Here is a 20777-nt window from a genome sequence, read left to right on the forward strand (position 1 = left end):
CCCGCCCATCTGCAGACCCCCAGGGTCACTACGGAATCCAAAAAGGTCCCCCAGAAAGACGTCACGCCCTGTGTCATGCCCAGAAAACAGTGGCGCGGTGACACGGCACGACGAACGCACCAGAAATCCCAGAGTCACCGCACCTGTCATCATCGGTCGGAGACAGACGCGGTCACCCATGGAGTCTGCGGGTTTGGCGGCCCCGCATGCAAGAGGCCCAGCCAAGCCGGGTATGGTACAAAAATAGTTTATTACAAAAGAAATCTAACCAAAATGCCTAATAATTTACATTGTTATCAGTGCCTGGCTACAGCCCATCTGCCCCTCCTCATCCATCTGGGTAGGGGGGGGAGGGGAGTGGTGATTCCCTGGTTCCACCAGCTCTGGGAGAGGAGAAGGAATTTGGGCGGAACTCAAGACAGGGGCCTGGTGCCAGAGGATAAAAGGTGTAAGAGTCCTGTGTGGGGGACACGGGGCGCGAAGATATCTTTGCTCGGAAGAGGGGGCTTATGGGTAGATGCTTGTGCCTCTGTGCAAATCCTGGTCCTGAAGATTGGGGGGGGGGGGGGGCAGAGTGAGGTTTTCACAGTTTCCAGGAGGCTTGACCCCAACAGGGCAGGGAGGTCGCTCCGCATGAGTCTGAGATCTGCCCCCCCATCCCTCTCAGCTGCCTCCTGGAGCTGAAGAGGGGGGCACCGGCCGGCCAGGGGCTCGGAGGACCCCAGCGAAGGTCAGGAAGGCAGGTGGAGATGAGGGAGGAAGGAAGAAATTGGGGGGAGCCATGGGGAATCCAGGTGGGTCCTTGGGGGGAGACTGGGAGGGCGAGGAGGAGGGTGATGCAGAAAGGAGACCTGGGGGAAGAAGAAGGGTGGGCGCAGTGAGAGACCAGCTCTAAAGAGAAGGGGTCCGGACCACCCTGGGTGTCTGGGGAGGGAGGGGGTCTAGAAGGTTCTGCGAGGGTAGAGACAGGAGCCTGAAAGATTCTTAGAGGGCAGAGACAAGGGCCTGGATGGTTCTGGGGGAGGAGAGGCGAAGGGCTTGGGGTCTTGGATGGTTGTGGGGAGTGGGAGGAGGGGTCGGGGCCTGGAGGTTGGTGGGGGGAGGAACTGGAGGCCTGGATGGCTGGTACGGGGAGGGGCTGGGAGCCTGGATGGTTGGTGGGGGGAGGGGCTGGGGACCTGGATGGCTGGTGGGGGGAGGGGCTGGGAGCCTGGATGGTTGTGGGTGTAGGGGCCGGGAGTCTGGATGGGGCCTGGATGGTTGGTGGGGGGAGGGGCCGGGAGCCTGGATGGGGCCTGGACGGTTGGTGGGGGGAGGGGCTGGGAGCCTGGACGGCTGTGCGAGGAGGAGAGACTGGGAGGTTGGCGCTGCGGAGCTAGGTTCTCACCATTGGAGCTGAGGAGGCTACTGCTCTCCGGGGAGGTGGTGGCACTGCGGTCCGGCGAGGGCTCTGGCTGTGATGCAGGAGCGGGCCTGGTCGCCTTCCCCCTCAGGATGTCGATGACCTGTGGGAAGACGGGGGTCACCACCAGGCTCCTCCAGCCCACGCTGCTCTCCCTCGTGCGCGGTCGGCTCCGTGCCTCAGTGTCCCCTGTCCGAGCTCGCTCCCACGGCCCCACAGGCTGTCCCGCTCCCCCGCGCGCACGGGCACAGACAGGCGCGCGCACTCCGATGTCCCATCCGCGCGGACCGGCGCTCGGGCACAGGCCCTCCCAGCGCGGACACTCACCCGGCGGCTGCGCGCCACCATGAGCGGCGTGTCGTTGTGGCAGTTCTTGAGGCCACTGTCGGCGCCGCTGCGGACCAGCGTGCGCACGAGCGGGAGGAGCCCGCGGCCAGACGCGGAGTGCAGCGCCGAACTGCCCGAGTACATCTGCGCGTTCACGTTGGCGCCGTGCTGCGGGGCGGGAGCCGAGGGTCAGGACCGCCGCGGCCCCGCGGGACCCCGGCCCGGGCGGCGGGTGGGGCGGGGCCACAGGAGGGGCGGGGCCGGGACCGGGTCCGAGCGCGGGGCCGGGGACTGAGGCTGGGGCCCCCACCCCGGACCGAGGCCGGGACCCGGGCGGGACCAGATGCTGGGTGAGGTGACGGAAGGGTGGAAAGCAGAACCCAGGGCGGGTCAGAGCGGGACTGGGCGGACGGGCTGAACCAGCCGGAGCAGGACTCCGCCGCCCGGCCGGAGGAGGGGCGGAGTCAGAGAAACGAAGGGTCCAGAATCCAGGCGGGGCGGAAGGACCGCACGGGCAAAGGGTCAAAACCGGAAAGCGGGGTGAGCGAGGCCGCCGCTGCCCCGGGCCCGGCTCGGCTGGGGGCGGGGGAGGAAAGGGAGAAGGTCCGGGACCGGAGGGCAGCCTGGAGGGGTGAGGTCATAGACAAATGGAGGCCTAGAAGGGAGAGACAGCGCTGGAAGCGGAGCACGAGAGGGAGCCGGGCCTGGAAGGCCGGGTCGATGCCAGGGACGGGGGAGGCGGGTGGGGGCGACTGCTGGGCTGGTGCTGGGGGAGAGGGTGGGCGAGCGGCCAAGGGCGAGGGCAGTACCCACCTGCAGCAGGAGCTGCACCATGCTCAGGCTGTTGTTTTCCACTGCGTGGATGAGGGGGGAGCGGCCGCTTTTAATGTCCTGCGGAAGCGAGGGAAGGTCTCGGAGTCGCTCCAAGCTCTGCCCAATCAGCCGGCGGCCAGCATCCCAGCCGCCGGGTCTGGCGTCTCGATCCCCGGAGATACTTCAAGCCCCACCCCCACCCCTCTCCCGCTCGCGCCGTGTCCCACGCAAGCCCCACCCCCTTGGGGGTCCCGCCCCGGCTCCTCTGGGCCCCGCCTCCGGCCCGAGTCGGCTCACCACCGCATCGATGTCTGCGCCTCGCTCCAGCAAGAGCAGCACGGCTTCGGGGCACTCCATGTTCACGGCCACGTGTAAGGCGGTGAGCCCTGAGGTACAGGAAGACTCAGTGTAAACCTGGGTTCGGGGGCCCTTGGACTCCAGGTCTTGCCAGACAGTCCCACTCGGCGCCGGGGTAGGTGCTCACCGTCGTAATTGCGGGCCTCTAGGTCCACGGTGCCCGGGGCTGCGCTGTCCAGCAGGGCCCGGAGGCAGGTCGGGCTGCGGTGCTCACACGCCAGGTGGGCTGCTGTCTGGCCATGACGGTCCAGTGCCATGGGGCTGGCACCGGCCATCACGAGGAGCCGGACCACAGATGGCAGTGTGGTGATCACAGCCAGGTGTAGCGGTGTCTGGGGGAACAGAGACTGTGAGGGACCTGTGCCCTGCCCTGCGTCCCAGTCCTGTCTCTCAGAATTTCCGAGTCCTGATCCCCAGCTCCAGTCTCCCTCAGGAACCAGAAATCGGGAGTACATCCTCCCTCAGATTCAAGAGCCACGGCCCCCAGCTCCTCCCGTCCCAGGATTCTGGAGTCCGGACCCTCGGCCCTCTCTTCCATCAGATCCAGGCCCCCGGGGCTCACCTGTCGTAGGTTGTTGTAGATATCCAGCTCCCGGCCCCCATGCTGGAAGAGGTTGACGAGCCGATGCACAGCAGGCAGATTGCCCTGCACCACGGCAATGTGGAGTGGCCTGGGGGTGGGGGGAGGGGATCACAAGCGTTAGGGGCTGGTTACCTCTCGCCCCCATAAAATTAGTGGCGCGAACTCCAACATGTGCCGGGGACTTTGGAGGAACATCCAGAATCCAATCACTTCTGACCCTCAGTCCCTCCATCCTGGTTCAGCCACCATCGCCTCCCTCCTGCACGGTTCCCTCCTCACTGGCCTCCCTGCTTCAACCCCGGCTCTACCGACTGTCCCCCACCCAGCAGCCCGAGAGCCCTTTTTGCAACTTAAATCAGATCAAGCCCCTTCTCTGCTCAGGACCCTCAGATTAAAGGCCAAACAGGCCTTGTGGGGGCTTGTCTCCCCCTTCTTCTACCCTTTTGGCTTCTCCTCCGTCTGCTCTCTTCACTCTGCTTGACTTTCTTGCTGTTCCTTGAACAAGACAAGCACGCTTGCCTCCCAGGGCCCTGACACTGGCTGTCCCCTGGAACAGCGGTCCCCCAGATACCTGCAAGACTTGGCTCCCCTCATTTGGGCCTCTGCTAAAACGGTATGGCTACGACTCCCTCCCCTTCCCCCTGCCCCTGTTTACTTTTCCTCCACACCATCATCTGACATTGTACACTTGTTTCCTGTCTGAATCTCCCCCACTAGAATGTCAACCCCACCAGGGCAGGGCGTTCTGTCTGCTTTGGTCACGGCCCAGCGCCCAGGACAGCTGCCCGGTGCTGAGCCCCGCACACATGTACCCAATAAATGAACCCATCGCAGTGATCCCTGGCCAGCCTGGAAGCTGGGGAGCCTGTTCCCACCTCTCTCCGGCCCCGGCTTGCTCATGTGTGAAATGCGTGGGGATGAGGCAGGTGCCATCGAGTTCCCTCCACCAGTGGTGACTTGCATGCCACATGCAGAGCATTTATTTGGAGGAGTGTTTGTCCAAAGGGGAGGTGGGATGTAGGGGGATGGAGTCATCGTTCTGGACGCTGGGCCGCACGCAGAACCCACATCCCCCCTTCCAGACTGAAGGACTCATTCCCTTAGCTTATGGGAAGGTCGTGAGCTATCAGCTGTCTCTGGGAATTACCCTCTGCTGAAAAGAAGTGCTTGCCCGGGTCATGAGTGGGGGCAGCCGCCATCCACTGGCATCCCGTGACTGGTCGCTGCTGGCACAGAGGGCCTAGCCTCTGGCGCCATGTCTAAAGGCCATTCCAGCTGCACTGCTCAGGCCCCCTGAGGCGACACAGCAGCCCAACTTCTGTGCAGTCCTGCTTCCTTCATCCCCACAGGCATTGATCTGGAGAGTATGTCCCAGTAAATTCCATGCGCCTTCCCACAGCCCCCAACCTGGAAGAGTCATTTAGAGTTGAGGGCAATCTGGGATGATGGTGTGTGTGTGTGTGTGTGTGTGTGTGTGTGTGTGTGTGTGTGTGTGTGTGTAGGGGGGAACATTAGCACTAAGGGTACAAGGTTAACTGTATATACACAGGCCACACAGCCTTCTTAAAGTCCATTTACTAGAGCAACGAGTTTCTCACCCATCACTGCCTCTTACTAACCCAAGCTGCCGGTGAGCATTGGCTCCCCCCATGGAAATGTGCTTCCAGAATCCATACTTTATTGTTTTTTTTTTTAATTCAAAATTTTTTTTAATGTTTATTTTTGACCGAGAGCGTGCCCAAGTGGGGGAGGGGCAGAGGGAGACTACGAAGCAGGCTCCAGGCTCCAAGCTGTAAGCACCAAAGCCTGACTTGGGGGCTTGAATCCACCCAATTCCCGGGGGAATCATGACCTGAGCCGAAGTCTGACGCTTAGCCCACTGAGCCACCCAGGCGCCCCTAATTTTTAAGTTTTTAAAATCAGAACCCGACGCGGGGCTTGAACTCACGACCCTGAGATCAACACCTGAGATGAGAGCAAGAGTTGGATGCTAAACCGTGGCACCAGGGATGGCGGCTTTGGGGGCTGAGCAGGCCAGGGTTGGAAGTTGGGGGCAACCCTCCCTCACTGCAAAGTCACGTGGCCCTCCCGTTTTCTCCCCCATAAAGTATAGCCCACAATAGCGCCCACGTCCCAAGAGCAGCTCCGCAGGTGAAACGCTGAACCTGGATCCTGAACCTGGTGAAACGCCGAATTTAAAAGGAAAATGTTGGGGGAGGGGCCGGGCCTGGGCCGGGGTGAGGGTGGAGGGGCGGAGAAGGGCTCCCTGGGCTCCCTTCATCTCCCAGGAAGCCCGGCCTGCGTCCCCCTCGGGGCGGGCAGGGTTAAGTGAGGGCAGAGGGAGCGAATGATTTCAGAGAAACCGTCCAGGCCCGAGTTCCCATAAACGCGCGGGCTGCAGGGGGTGGGGCGGGGCTGGAGGAAGTGGGGACGGGAGGGGCGGCCCAGCCCTCGGACTTCCAGTAACAGGTCTGCTGGGCGGGGCTCCGCTTCCTGCTCCCGGGGGAGGGAAGCCTCCCGCCGGGGATCTACCCCGGCCACCCCCCCCTCCCCCGGCACCCCCCCTTCCATCCTCGCCTGGGGGGTGGGGCAGGAGGGAGGCCAACCACAGAGACCAAGCTTCCCTGGAGGGAAGGACCCCAAGTCTTGCAGCCTAGGGGTGCGTGTCGAACTCCACCCTTCAGGGCTCAGACTCCAGCTGCCTCCCTGTCCCCCATATCCCGGCATCCACCCCTCAGCTCTCTTAGGACCCGGTAGGTAATACGGTGCCCTAACTCTTTGCGGATACCAGCTTCCCCAGTGCCTGGGAGTGATCGATCCCCAAGTTGCCCTCTACCCTGTTGCTTAACCCCTCAGAGGAATACAGTACTCCGACCTCCCCTCTCTCTTGGAGACCCAGAGTTCTAGCTCCCCGGCGCCTGACCTCTTGAGGGTCCAGATGCCCTGAGATCGTTGCTCTCTTGAGTCCCTAGAGGTCCAGCCTCCCAACCAAGCTTTGCTGCTCTGGGGAACCAGACTTAGCGTGTCCCCCTCCCCCGCTCCCAGGCTAGCCAGCTGTCCATTCCGGTAATGTCTTGGCCCCAGCGGAAGGGGTTAAGGTTAGCTTGAACGCCAGGAGGGGGAGGCTGCGAGTGAGTGACGGGTGCTGACGTGGGGGAGGCAGAGCAGCTGGGCTGCGGTCAAGTTCTGCGGGAAGGGATTTCCCCCAGCAGGCAGCTGAGGAAGAAGTGTTTGCTTTGGAGGGGAGGGGGGGCGGGGAGAGCGGGGGAGGGAGGGAGGGGCGCGGGCCTTGAGACTGGGGTGCCAGGTCTTCTGTGTTCACAGGCTGCAAACAAATCACCCCCGGGGGCAGATACAAATTAAATCTATTTCACAGATGACCCCAGAGGTACCCAGAGTGGGAGGGAACTAGATTTGTTCAGCCTTTTATGGATCAGGCACTTTCTCCTGCTTGGGCTCAAAGAGTGGCCCACAACCAGCTGGGAAGCTCTGTTAGAACATCCATTCCCAGGTGCTGAGGACCTACTGTGTGCCTGGCCTTGTTCTATGCTCTAGATGTAGGTACACCATTACACCGAGTCTTAATCTGGATGGGTGCTACAGGAGCCCTCCATTTTCCAGGAGGGGAAACTGAGGCTTGGGGATGTGCAGTCGCCTCCCTGGCCAGCGTTGGCGGTCCCCCTTTTTCTGCAGAAGTAAGCCTGTCCATTCCGTCCCTACCTCTCGTTTCCAGTCCCCAAACCAATGCCCAGATAAGCGCTTTATAAAAGTCATCTCACGCCTGCCTCGCAGACTCACACACTTAGAGTTCTTGTTTTTATAGGGGGAAACTCAGGCAGAGGGTGGGGGGGTAGAAAGTGGCCAGTGGAAGTTCCAACGTAGGTAGGTAAATAAGAATCGTGATGTTCAGGTGTGTGGTGAGCACAGAGTTAAATCATCCTGCGCAGGGGTTCTCAGCAGCCTCAAGGGCAAGTTCTCCAAGCTGGAGGCAATCAACTATTGGATTTGTGAAATCAGTTTAAGGGATCGGCAAATTAATTGAATGGCCTACGACCGTGAGATCAGGAAACACACTAGAATAGAAAATACAAAGTAGATCCCATCTAGTAAGGGTGACTTGTTTTGTTCTGCGCAATTTTTATTTCAAGGTTGTCTGTGTGTATATGTGCTGGGCTGAACATAAGGTAATAATATGAATTAATACTTATTGAGCATTTCTAACCTACCAGGCTCAGTGCTAAGAGCTTAACGTGCATAATTCATACAACAAGTCAATCAATGAAATGTCTTTCTCGTGGTTGGATTTTTTTAAAAAAGAATTTTTGGGTGTATTTTATTTATTTAGGGACGCCTGGGTGGCTCAGTCTGTTAAGTGTCTGACTCTTGATTTTGGCTCTGGTCATGATCTCACGGTTAAGTGGGATAGAACCCCGAGTCAGGCTGCAACACGACAGCAAGCACCCTGCTTGGGATTCTCTCTCTCCCTCTTTCTCTCTTTGCCCCTTCCCGGCTCATGCTTGCGTGCTCACACTCTCTCTCTCAAAATAAACGATTAAAATTTTAAAAAAAAACCCAATTATTTTATTTACTTAAAGTAATCTCAAACGTGGGGCTTGAACTCACAACCCCGAGATCAAGAGTTGCACGCTCTACAAGGCGCCCCTCTCGTGTTTGCATTTTGATAAATATGTTGATGCCCCCTGCTTCAAAAACAGTCCTAGGATGTAAGTGCTGTCAGACTGCCCATTTTTCAGAAGAGGAGACTGAGGCGCGGCGGGGGCGGGGGGGGCAGGGGGAAAGCCTTGCTCAAAGTCACAGCCAGCAGTGGAGACAGGATTCTAACTCAGGTAGAGGTAATTCAGAAGCCCATGTGTTGTGGTGGGTGAGGTGGGGGGTAGGGCTGACTCCCCCCATTAATGGGGGGCTTTACTCACGTGTCTCCGTCCTCATCTGCACGGGTGGCCATGGCGATGTCAGCCGATAGGGGATGTTCCATGGAGCACACCATGGGGTACAGGGGTGTAGGCACGTTCAGGAGAGGAAAGAGAGAGCCCATGGTCGGGGTCGGGTACAGGGGCAGTAGAGGTCCTGGACAGAGGAAAGGACGTGGGTGGTGAGGCCAAGTCAGCAGACCCTCAACCCACCCCTACCTCCAGGCCTTCACCCCTCCTGTGTCACCTGTCCTTCTTTCCAGGTCCCTTTTGCATCTCATACTGGGGCTGAGAGGCCCAAGACAACCTGGCCTTGTACATCCATCTTCTGGGCTCTGGCAGCTTCCTCCGCCTTCACCATTCCCCGTGAGCCCTGGTCACGGTCATTGTCACTTAGCTCTTCATGCCTCTGACCTCCATCTCTTACTAGGCAGAGTCCCTTAAGGACGGGACTGAACCCCATCATCACCCAGCAGGGGACCCCAGGGCCTGTTTGCTGGGTGAATTTGTGGCTGAGGGAGGTAAGAATGGGTGTAGGGTGTGGGGTGACTGTGTAGAGATTTGGGGAGAAAGGGGGTCAGAAGGAGAGAGGAATGGCGTCAGAAGCCAAATACGGCAGTAATCGAAGACATATCCACCCACCACACAGATGGGGAAAACTGAGGCCGGGGTTCTCATCCAGGGAACGGGGAAAGGGGAGGAGGCAGTGGCAGGCCTCCTGATGCACAAGCTGAGGCTCTCTAAGTGCTGTACTCCGATGGGGTGGAAGGTGCAGGAACGGGGCCAAAATCTGGAGGCACTAGGCATGGGCTCTCTGCAGCTTTTGGGGTCACTCGGGGATGGTAAGGTGGTAGCAGATGCCCCTTCCTTGAGATCAGGGATGGAGAGAATGATGTTTGGCCTTCTTTATCATCTCCTGATCCTTGGGGGCCCCCATCCCTGCGCCCCCAAGTCCTCGTATCTCCAGTGCCAGCTCTTGGTGCCCTGCAGCCTTTTGCCTGGACACCCCTGAATTCTTCATCCTGGCCCTAAGTCCTCCAGTCCCAGAACTCCCCGGTCCTGGCCCGCATTCCTAGAACCCTAGAACCCTCAGTCCCCAGGCCTTGACTTTGTGACCCCCTGACCCCGTGACTTCAGATGAGCCCCTGATCCGTCCTGTGTGACTGTACCTAACTGGGTGCCCAGAGCCCCGGATCTCTGTCCCGCTGGCTCCCCAGGACCCCCTTCCCTTCCATCTGTTCCCTTCCATCCTTGGGACTCCAGATACTGATTCGGATGCTTCAGACTCCCACTCTGTTCTCCTGATTCCCACTATTGTCTGGTATCTCCTGGGTTCCTGAGGTTCTGATGTCCTGACATCCCTAGTATCTGTCTTCTTAGAACCCCAGTCGCTGTTTCCCTGACTGCCTTTGACACCACGGATCTGGATGCCAGGAACCCCAGTTTCTTGGGCCCAAGTGGTGATTCTGCATAACCCTAGATATCTGGGTTCTAACGAGCTTGTAACTCTGTTCTTGGGACTGTAGGTTCTGTCCGCTTGATTCCCTGAGACCCCCTATCTATGCTGCTGGGCACCATCCCCTGGGTCCCCAAATCTATGGCTTTCGGATGCTGAGCTCTGTCCCCCAGAGCCCCCTGAACACCCGGTGTTCTGGGACCCCCATATCTGTGTCCCAAGGCACTGCTCCCTGATGCTTCCACAGTGGTGTCCCTGGGACTTCAGGCTCTGCCCCCTCTCAGCTCCCCAGAAACCCCATATCGGTGTCCTTGGGACCTTGGATTCTGTCCCCCCTCACCCCCTGCCTCCCCCCCCCCCCCCCCCCCGTTTCTCAGCTCCATGGAACCCCCTGTATGTGCGGCCTGAACTCAGTTCCCTGGCTCTGGTGACGGTCTGCCCCGTCAGACCCCCATCTGGCCAGGACCCGTGGGAGCCACTCACCCTGGTAGTAAAGCGCCTCTGGCCGGGCCAGTCCGTGGGGGGCCGCGGGGACCGCCGGGGAGTCGGAGCCGCCGCCTAGGGGATCCGGGGTGACAACGGGGCCCGCGGCGCCGCGGGGGGCGGCGGGTTCCGGGGAGGGCGCGCGCAGCGGGCGCTTGCGGAGCGGCAGCGCGGCGCCGGGGGGCCCGGCGGCCTTGGGCCGGGTGCGCAGGTCCACGGGCCCCTCGTCCATGGCCCCCGCGGGGCATCGGGGCATGGGGCCGCCGGGGACGGCGGCCGAGCGGGCGGCCGGAGCGCGGCTCGGCTCGGCTGCACGGGAGGGTGGCTGCGCCGGGCGCCGGGACTTCCCCTGCCGCCGGCTGAACTGAAGGGACTTTTGTCGGCCGGGGCGGTGCCGGTCGCCCGCCTCCCCGCCCCCGGCCCCCCCACCCCCCCCGCCCCCGGGGCCACCCGTCCGCCCCAGGGGTTTCCTGGACCCGCCGCCGCTCCCGCCGCCCCGCGGTGCAGCCCGCCGAGCGTCCCGCCCGCGCCGCCGCGCCCGCCCCTCTCCCGACCCCGCGGCGCCCCCGGCGGCTGGGCCTCGGTGGGGGGCGGGGAGGGGGGAGGGGGCGGGGTCAGGGCCGGGGGGTCCCCACCCCTACGGCTGCCTGCCTCTCTCAGTCGCTGTCTCAGTGCTTTGGTGTCTCTGGCTATTTGTCTCTATCTCGGCGTCTCTGAGTCTCGAACTCTGTCTCGTCTGACTCTCCGATCCGGATAGTCTTTCTGGGCCTGGGTGTCTCTCTCTCTCTCCCCCGTCCCTCCATCTCGACCTTGGCGTCTTTCTCTGTTCTCACTGCCTCTGTCTCTATTTATTGTCTCCGTGTCTCTCACCATCTCTGTCTCTCGAGTGCTGTCTGCGCTCGGCCTCTTCCCTAGGGAGGCCTTCCAAGCGGCCCTGGGCTCCCTAGGGCGCGGGTTCGAGTCCCGACTCCCACTTCCTCGCCCGGTGACCTTGACCAGGCACTTCCTTTCTCTGAGCCGTTTCCTCCTTTGCGGGAGCAGAAAGACGCACCCAGGTCAGGGGCTGCCCTCGGCGGGCGCCCGGGCGCTGTCCCTCTGCCAGCCCTGTTGCCTCCTCCATGTGTCCCAGCCGAGGGTCTGAACTTCGCTGGGGGTGGGGGGCGGTGGGGAAGGGCACAGGGAAACAGCGAATGTGTCTCTCTCCGCGGGATCCCTGCACACTCAGCTCGAGCTTCTGGGCGAAGAGTTGGTGAGAGACCAAGGAAAAGAGACACAGAGAGATAGCAAGAGACGCGGAGACACAAGACCAGAGTCGGGGCGGCCACGGCCTGGGCCCGGGGGCGGCGGGGTGCTAGTCCGGCCACCCCTTCTCCCCCACCTCCCCCTCCCGCCCGGGCGGGGTTGGTGGGTGGGGAACAGGCCGGGCGGGTTGGGGGGCATGACTCAGAGGCGGGCTGGAGCTAGTGGGCGGGGAGGGGCAGAGGCGGGCCTTTGCCGGGTCCCCGCCCCTGCCTCCCTTCTCTCCGCCCCGGGGAGGGGCCCCAGCGGCGCGGGGCTTTCCCGGATTTCCCTTGAGGCGGGGCTGTCGCTGGGGTTGAGTCCGGGTCACTGAGTTACCGGAGGCCAAGGGGGAGGCTTCGGGGATCGGGGGCGGGGGGCAGAGGAGTGGCGGCTGCACCCCGGATCCGTCCGGGAGGCACGCAGGTCCCCCTGGCTCTCTCGTGTCTCGCCCTGTCTCTGCAACTCCGACCCTGCATCCCTGGCCCTCGGCTCCCTGTCTCCGGCCCCACCCCCTGTCTCTTTTTGTCTCCCGATCTCTGTCTGTGTCTCTGTCTCCCTGGCGGCGTCTCTCTGCGACCCTGAAAGTGGGTGTGGGGCCCCGTCCCCAGGAAGGGACTTTGCCCACGACTCTGGCCCCACCCCGGTGGATCGTTAACCAGGGATGTGAGGAGCAGCTGTGGAGAGAGAGAAGCCTCACCCCTTCCCCTTTCTCTCCTTTCTGCCTCTCTCTGGGTGGCCCCCAAGCCCCCTTAGCCCCTGTAATGGGGAAACATTTGGGGGCAAGGCCTGGGTCCAGTCCCACCTCCACCATTTGCTCCCTGTGGGACCTCAGGCGAATCCTCTGTCTTGAGACTCGGTTTGGTCTTCTGGCAAATGGGACTGATGTCAACCCCCTGCCTCCCCGTGTCGGGGGAGCTTCGCCCAGGGCAGGAAACGAAGGAATTAGGCTGGAGAGTCTGGGTGCTGCCGTTCCTATCCAGACAGCCCTCCCTCACCTGGGGAGGAGCACAGCCCTGCTGTACAAAAGGGGAAGTTGAGCCTCAGAGGGGGCGGGTTTTGTCAAGGTGGTGACCCTAGGAGGTTGAAATGGAAGGACACCCAAGTTCCTCCTCCTCCCAGCCTCCCTAGGGCAGATAGAGCGATGGCTTTGGGCCCAGACGGGCCGGGGGGGGGGGGGTGAGGGGGGTTATGCATTTGGCCCAGAAGGGGGTTTGGAGGGGCTGAGAGAGAAAGAGTGCTGGGGGGTCTGAGTCTGAGGATGGATGACGGGTAAAAGTCTGAGGGAGGAGGACCTAAAGGAGGAAGACAGGTCTGAGAGAAGTAAATGGTCTAAGAGAGGGGGAGAAGGGAGAGAGAATCGGTCTGAGGGAGGAGGTGAGGATCTGAGGGAGAGGATGAATGTCTGAGGGAGGAGGTGAGGCTCTGAGGGAGGGGAAGAAGGTCTGAGGGAGGAGGTGAGGCTCTGAGGGGGGGAAGAAGGTCTGAAGGAGGAGGCACTGTCTGAGGAAGTCTGAGAAGGACCAAGTGAGGAAAGCAGCTCGGAGGGAGGAGGAGAGAGTTGGCTGGTGCGGGGAGGGGGGTGGGGGGTGGGTTGTGATGGAGGAAGAGGTTTGAGGGTGAGGACATGAGAGGGTCTGAGGACGGAGAGCATGGTCTGAGGGAGGAGGAGCAGTTTGAGGAGGGCCTCCTTGGGACAGAGGGAAGAGAGGAGTGCTTGGGATCAAGCAGCGACTGAGGGAAGGGAAGAGAAGGGAGGCCTGGAGTCAGCCCCGCCCTGCAGCTGTCTAATTTCCCAGAATCTTCTACTGCTCAGGAAAGTCCCAGCTCCCACAGCCGCCTCCCTCCAGTGTCGGGAATGGAGGATGCGGAACCAGGACGGCTGCCCCCTCCTTTCCCCCCTGGCTCCCAGCACCCCAGGCGGGGAGCACTAGGGTCTCCCCTCTCTGCGCTTGAGCTCCGGAGGTCCCCTGCCGGCAGGGGGCAGCCCCTGGATGAGTCCCAGAAAGTTCCCAGAGAGAGCCCGGAAGTCCTACATGGTTGTCTAACCACTTTCCCTCACGCAGGCTGCCTTTTGTATCTGTGCAAATCTTTTCTTCCCTCCCACTGCTCCTTCCCTTCTACCCCTACCCCCAGGGAAGGAAGGGCCGAGCCTGTGCCCGTCCAAGGTCCTGAGAAGGAAACAAAGGCCTAGCTGGAAGGCTGTGGGCCTTGGGGCACTTTCTTGCTCTTGGGGGCCTTCCAAGAGGAGAGGATAGTGCTTGTTAGATACTGAGGTTCCCATTGGCTTAATTCCTGGGCCTTTTTCTGTCCCAAGTTTTGCTCCCAACTGAGGCCCGAGCTTCTGTTTTCATCAGCTGTGTGGCTTCCAGGCCATTACTTAACTTCGTGGAGCCTCAACTTCCCCACCTATCAGACAGACTAAATCGAGACCCTAATGCTTCCGTCCTCTAGGGCCCGATGGATAGGAAGTGCTAAATGCAGTGTGGCTGCAATTATTGTGATCCCTATTGTAACCACAGGAACAACGGTGATAATTATTCCTATCCAGTAACCTAAAGTTTCAACAGCTGGGCCCATTTCATTGAGGAAATTGGGACCCAGCATGCTGGGCCTGGAAGACATGGGTTTGAGGCCCGGTTCTGGCATGTGTCAGCTGTGTGTGACTTTGGATAGGTGGCTTTCCCTCTCTGTGCCTTTGTTGGTGACTTTACTGTTGGGGATCATAACAGCTCCTGCCTCACAGGATTGCAGAGCAGATTGAGACCACGTGTACAGAATGAATAACTGAATGAATGAATGAACGGTGTCCCTTCTTGCCTCCATATTGCCTGCCTTAACTCATCGGGCCTGGCCTTCCCTGTAACCCTCTCCGCCCAGAGATAAAGCAAGATGGGCCCATTCGCTGTGGGCCGAACTCCCACGAAGAATTGGCCCACGTAATCCTCTTGACATCTCGTGAGGAAATCCAGCTGAAACTCCCATTTTACAGAGACACAACAGAGGAGCGGAGTCCCTGCTCAGGGTCATCAAGATTTTATGCCAGGTCTCTGTGTCCCCCGCAGCCCGGCTGCTGGGGCAATCGGTCCCCGAAACCACAGGCCTTCCCCCTCCTGTCTAACTCAAGACCCCTATCCCCTAAGAAGGGAATGGCTCAGGAGGGGAAAACTCAGGCACAAAGAGGCAAAGTCACGGCCAGAGATTAGCAGGTCTATGTTCTGTCTACAGGCTCCAGGCACAGAGAGGGTCGAGCTGATGGAGGGAAGGTCGCGTCGCGGCAGGAAGGTATAGATTTAGATTGAAGAGAGGGTTCCGGGAAAGCGAGCAGATTGCACAGACAGAGGAGAACAGACCTGAGCCTGGAGCTGGGGGGCCCTGCCCAAGGTCACACAGCTTTGGGCTGCGATTCCACCCTGGGTTTGCAGACTGCCCTGCTCCCAGAGGCTGCCCTTCCCCCCACCCCCCAGGAGTGAATACAGGCCAGCTTCCTGCAGCATGGCCTGTACCTCCTGGTTCCTCCCCACCCTGGGGCCTTGGCAGCTTCTGGAACCCCTGGCACCAAGCAGGATCGGCCCTTCTGGGGCCTTGGCCAAGACTTGATCTTCCCCTTTCTCCCTCTTGCTGGGTCTGCACGCACGACGCTGAGTCAGAGGATTGCAACATCCTCTCCTCGGGCTTTGAGACCAGACATCCTCTGCCCCGTGCACTGCCTCTATCGGGCCAAGGTGATGCGGTGGGAGACATCTAAGGATATTGGCATCTGCCCTGGGTGGGGTTGGGGAACCTCAGAGGGATCCCAGTGAGGCGATCGTAGACAGACGGTAGGCGGCGTAATGCTGGGCCTCAACGTCCTCATCCGTAAATGGGGCTCCCTGTCCAGTTGGCTTCGAATCCCAGCTCTGCCACTTACCAGCTGCGTGACCTTGGGCAAGTGACTTATCCCCTCTGAGCCTCAGTTTCCTCATCTATAAAATGGGGACGAAACCCAGCGAACGCCTCATGGTGTGGTTGTGAGGGTCAAAGGAGTTAGCAATGCGTCGACCCAAGCTGGCGAGGAGTCAGTTCTCGGGAAACGGAAGGTACTATTTTTCAACGATTGCTATTATTAATACAGATATGGGAGTTGCAGAGGCTGCTTGGATCTCTCAAGAAAAGACATGTGGCGTGGCTGCCCCACGTGCAGATGGCTGGCTGAGAGCCTCCCACAGTTGGTTCCTTCAAGTTCTGCCTCAGCTTGCCAGTCGGGGACACCAGCTCCCGGCAGCGTCTGGCCATTGACTGAGCCAGGCAAGGTAGGGGATTCTGGCCATTTCTGCTACTCTGGGCTTCCTCTGTGTGCAATCTTTGCTGCAGGGGCTCCCCCTTGGGCTGACATGGTGGCCTGATCGTTCCCCCTCCCCGCCCCCCCACCTCCCAATCCCGCTTCCCCCTTCCCTTTCTCACGGACCGCTCTCGGTAACTTTTTGCCCTCCTGACTCTAGGCACCTCCTTTCTGGAAGACCGGATCCGTGCCGATGGACTTTGGAGTCAGACAACCGGAGCACGAGTGTTGTCTCTGCCTGGGTGGCTTCGGAGCGGCATCTGATCTCTCCGAGCCTCAGTTTCCCCCTCTGAGTCATGGGAACGGTAACGTGACGGCTGAGAGGCTCCAGTGAGTCAGCAACGAAGCCCTTAGCACACTTACCTGGCACCCATACGTCACACTCATCCATCGGGAGGGAGACAAATCTGGGCCTATTTTCCACTCTGCCGGTTTCTGGCCTCTGAGCCTGGTCTGTGAGGTGGGGATGGACCCCGTCCTTCCCCGAGTAGGGCGCCCTGAGTCAGGTGCGGAAAGCCCCGGCCAAGCCTGGCACACCAGAAGCTCGATAGCTGGGTGGTGTCATTACGGCCACTGCCTTGAGGGGCTGAGCCAGCCAAGTCATCTGAGGAACAGGTGAGCAGGGAGCTGTAGGGCAGGCATGTCTCACCCCCATGGGGCCCTGGTCTTGGGCTGACCAACGAAGGGAAGTCCCAGGGCTGGGAAACCGTGGTGTCCTCCTGTAGAAGCTCCCTGATTCTGGGATACACCACAGAGCTGGGGAGGAGGGAGGAGGAAGCCCCCTGCCTTGCTCATTCAGTGGGCAAGAAGGGAGGGAGAATGTACGAGAAAAAAAAAAAAGTCGGCCTCCCTCATCAGACTAGGGCAGACCTCCTCCATCAGACTGGGAGGTCCCTGGGGTGGGGATAGGTTCCCCGTCAGTGTAGGAGTTCCTTGTGCCTTTGAGTTGCGTTCTCCCTCCTCCATCAGATCAGGATCTCCCTCAGAAGGGGGCGTGTGTCACTTGTCCACGGATTAGATTATCTCTAAGAGTGAGTGATGCCTCCCCTATCAGACTGGGAATTTTCCCCGGGGGGGGTGTCTGGGGCATGCCTCTCTGGGGACTGGGAGGTCGCTCGAGATGAGGCGACACGTTCCCCTCGTCTGTCTAAGGACAACGATTCTCAATCGAGGGGGGCAATTTTGCCCCCTTCGGGGGACATCCGGATGAGTATTAGACTAGAGCTTCCTGAAGATGGTGGGCATGCCTCCGCCATCGTTCTAAAGTTCCCTGAGCGTGAGTCTGGGTCCTGCCTCCTCCATTGGACTGTCACGCTGAGTTGTGGAGCTTGAATTGGCCATTGTATGGGGAGCCCTGTGAGGGTGAGATTAATCTTATCCCCAGCATTGAATGGGAAGTATGGATTACTCAGGAGGGAGCTGTTGCCTGTCTCCTCTGTCAGATTAGTGCTTGCTTCCAGAGCCCTGAGTCGGGGGAAGTCTCTCTCACCCAACCACCCAGCCACTCCCTGAGACGAGACAAGGCTCCCCCAGTTGGAGTCCCCGCCACTTTGCAAACGCACTCCCCAGGGCACAGCCCAGAACCCATCCCGGAGGAAGGGACAACACCTTCCCTGGAGAGCCAGCCTTTCTTCCTGGAAGTTGGCATGTCCCCAGCCCCAGGCCACAACCACTGCTGCGGCCACCAGGGCCTAAAAATACAGATGTAAAAGTTCCCTGGGCTCCTGGGAACGCCGAGGTCACACCGGGCTCTTCCTCATTTGAGCCAGAGCCACAGCGAACTGTCCTCTCCTGTGCCCCAACTATCGTCCCAGCGGGAGCCACCCCTGCCCTCCAGCCCCCTTCCCAGGAGAGTGAGGACCAGGGCGAGGGTCTCCACCACCAGACTTTGTGGAGTCGGGTCGCCAGCCGGAAGCAACGCCTGGCACCGCTTCTCGGCTCTGCGACTCTGGACGGGCCGTTTGCACATCTGGAAGGCGTGAGGCCGCACCCGTGGATTGCCTGGCTCTGGGCTGGCTGGTGACAGATGGGGTAAACCGGGGCGGGCGGGGGGCACTCCTCCAGTCATGCCCTGCAGGAGCTGCGGGTGGGGGTGGCTGTCGGCTTGTGGCGGCTCCTTTGGCCATTACCCATCTCTGAACTTGTCACTTTGGCCTCCTGTGGTTACGTGGCGTCACAGTGCATTGGCTCACTTCTGGGAAAATCAAATCGTATTGTGTGTTTCAGATCCCAATTCTCCTCCTGCGGGTTCCCTCTGCCGCCCTCTTGCCTTCGGGCCCAGGAATGTTGCCCCCTGGAGACCCAAGTCATCTGAGGAGCAGAACGGGGCCGAACGGTGGGATTCAAAAAATACGTATTTTCACATTATGAAACATAATGTGGAGAATTACATACAAGACAATGTTCCATTTTACGACCTGTTGTAAAGGGAACATTAATAGTTTTGCTAGTTCATCAGAAGCCCCTTTGTGCCTCTTCCAAATCACAACACTTTTCCTCCCTTCAGGTAACCTGTATTTCTTTTATGTGTTTATTGCCTTCTTTTATACATTTTTTTTTAATTTTGTAAATTGTATTTATTGAACAATTGTTTAATGTTTGTTTATTTTTGAGAGACAGAGAGACAGAGACAGAGCACGAGCAGAGGAGGGGCAGAGAGAGAGGGAGACACAGACTCCGAAGCAGGCTCCAGGCTCTGAGCTGTCAGCCCTACGCGGGGCTCGAACCCACGAACCCTGAGATCATGACCTGAGCCAAAGTCGGATGCTTAACCGACTGAGCCACCCAGGCGCCCCCATACTTTTTTTTTTTAATAAAAAATTTTTTTTGATGTTTATTTATTTTTGAGAGACAGAGAGACAGAGCAGAGTTTGTGGGCTAGAACTCACAAACCGAGAGATCGTGACCTGAGCCGAGGTCAGATGTGTAACCTCCTGAGCCACCCAGGCGCCCCATACTATTTTTTGAAAAGATTTTATTTCTAAGTGATCTCTACACCCAACATGGGGCTCGAACTCACAACCCTAAGACCAAGAGTCACACGCTCCACTGACTGAGCCAGCCAGACGCCCCTACAGTTCTGTTAAATAAAGGGATCTTACAGTGCAACCTCTCGGATCTGGCTGTTTGCACTCGCTTTTATACCTGTGAAGTGTGTCCACATTCTCGTGTCTATTGGCCTTCATTTTCATTGCCGCGTACGACTTTCTTGCCCGATACACCACAATCTGTTAATCCATTCTCCTGTTGATGAGCGTGTGTGTGATTTTGACTTTTTGGACAATGCCGTATGTATCTCCTGGTGCCAACGAGCACCCGTTTTTCTGCATCACCCAAGAGTGGGATTGTCGTAGGATGGGGTAGATGATGTGTATACGTCCAGCTGGGTGAGATATGGCCAGACAGTTTTCCCGTGTGATTGCCCCAATTTTCACTCCCATCTCCAATGTCTGCTGCGGGTTCCGCTCGCCCTACATCCTTGCCGGCACTGGTTTTGGCCAGACTTTTAAAATATGAGTCATCCTGCACGCAGGCGTGCGTGTGCGTGTGTGAAAATCTCATGGTGGTTCTAATTTGCAATTCCTGGCTCAGTAACAAGGTTGAGTACTTTTCCCTGTGTCCATTGTCTACTTGGGTCCAAGCACAACAGAATCTTTAGGACAAAAAATTCTAGAACCCTACAATCTTTTTTTTTTTTTTTTTTTTTTTCAACTTTTTTTTTTTTTTTTTTATTTATTTATTTTTGGGACAGAGAGACAGAGCATGAACGGGGGAGGGGCAGAGAGAGAGGGAGACACAGAATCGGAAACAGGCTCCAGGCTCCGAGCCATCAGCCCAGAGCCCGACGCGGGGCTCGAACTCACGGACCGCGAGATCGTGACCTGGCTGAAGTCGGACGCTTAACCGACTGCGCCACCCAGGCGCCCCTTTTTTTTTTTTTTTTTTTTTTTTTTTTTTTAAGTAGGCTCCATGCCCAGCGTGGAGCCCGATGCAGGGCTTGAACTCATGACCCTGAGATCAAGATCTGAGCTGAGATCAAGAGTCGGACACTTAACTGGCCAAGCCACCCAGGTGCCCCTAGGACCCTAAAACCTTAAGGGTAAAGAAATCTAGAGTCCCAGACTTTCTGGAACAAGGGCATTCCGGAATCCTGGGCCTCAGTTTCCCCATTCGTGAAATGGGGATGATGGGGGGGGGTTCTGTAACTCCCAGGGTTGGTTGAAGGATGGGATGAGTTATATGTGTGCACCCAGAATGGCACCTGGCACCTGGTGATCGCTCAGTAATTGTGGTTTCCCCTGAGGCTGGAATTTTATATGTTCTGTTCTTTTCTGTATCCTCAGCCCCCGACACGCAGAGAGGCTCAATAAATTGTCACTGAATGAATGAGCAACTCCTAGAATCAAAGGTTCAAAGGAGCAGAGAAACTTCAGGAGCCAAGACCAACAGAATCTAGGAAGGGGGAACGCTTGCATCAGAGAGTCTTGGGAAGTAAAGAATGATAGAAATACATCCTCTGCAAACCTAACACGCACCTGCCTTAAAGGTTCGGGATGGAGGAAGCTCCTCTGGCAAAGGCCCCCGACTCTGGCTGGGGAGGGCCTCTCTCTGGCAGGCCTGAGGACCAGGTCTTACTGGTTGCGGGCTCTTCCCGCCTCTTCATTCCCATTGCCTCCCCTCGCCTTCCCTGCAGGTGTGGACGGACCCCGGGGGAAGCCGCTAGGCTCCTCACTGTCAGCACAGAGGAGCCCGATGCGGGGCTCGCACTCCCCAACCCTAAGATCATGACCTGAGCTGAAATCAAGAGTCGGGTGCTTAAGGGACTC

General features: G+C 59.0%; 1 protein-coding gene and 1 long non-coding RNA gene across 4 annotated transcripts; one reads left to right on the plus strand and one right to left on the minus strand.

Moving 5' to 3' along the window:
• Nucleotides 1-231: 231 nt before the first annotated feature.
• BCL3 (BCL3 transcription coactivator) lies at nucleotides 232-10801 on the minus strand. Of its 2 annotated transcripts, none has more exons than XM_058709722.1 (9): nucleotides 10353-10716; nucleotides 8417-8570; nucleotides 3462-3570; nucleotides 3027-3231; nucleotides 2840-2928; nucleotides 2543-2620; nucleotides 1730-1897; nucleotides 1388-1505; nucleotides 232-851 (listed from the first exon to the last, which is right to left on the minus strand). In XM_058709722.1, exons 1-9 carry the CDS (start codon nucleotides 10606-10608, stop codon nucleotides 664-666), a joined length of 1365 nt encoding a protein of 454 aa, XP_058565705.1. In that variant the 5' UTR covers nucleotides 10609-10716; the 3' UTR covers nucleotides 232-663. The 2 variants fall into 2 exon arrangements, with proteins under 2 accessions (XP_058565705.1, XP_058565706.1); XM_058709723.1 differs by lacking the exon at nucleotides 232-851 and adding an exon at nucleotides 858-1224 and having other exon boundaries at nucleotides 1345-1505; nucleotides 10353-10801.
• Nucleotides 6061-19059, plus strand: LOC131500457 (uncharacterized). 2 transcript variants are annotated; one of them, XR_009256301.1, is made up of 3 exons: nucleotides 6061-6235; nucleotides 15745-15922; nucleotides 16112-19059. It is a non-coding gene; the product is annotated as an uncharacterized LOC131500457 (long non-coding RNA). The 2 variants fall into 2 exon arrangements; XR_009256302.1 differs by lacking the exon at nucleotides 6061-6235 and adding an exon at nucleotides 13245-15355.
• The last annotated feature ends 1718 nt before the right edge of the window (nucleotides 19060-20777 follow it).

The sequence above is a fragment of the Neofelis nebulosa genome, chromosome 17 (assembly GCF_028018385.1).
Source record: "Neofelis nebulosa isolate mNeoNeb1 chromosome 17, mNeoNeb1.pri, whole genome shotgun sequence".
Taxonomy (NCBI): domain Eukaryota; kingdom Metazoa; phylum Chordata; class Mammalia; order Carnivora; family Felidae; genus Neofelis; species Neofelis nebulosa.

Coding starts and splice junctions, on each gene's coding strand:
- BCL3 (XM_058709723.1), bottom strand. CDS start 10,608: ATGCCCCGATGCCCCGCGGGGGCCATGGACGAGGGGCCCGTGGACCTG. Junction 2,621..2,839: donor GCGCAGACATCGATGCGGTG/GTGAGCCGACTC, acceptor TCGCTTCCGCAG/GACATTAAAAGCGGCCGCTC. Junction 1,225..1,344: donor CAACCTCCCAGTCTCTCCTC/CTCGCACAGCCG, acceptor CGGCCCCTACAC/CCACAACCATCCAGGCTCCC.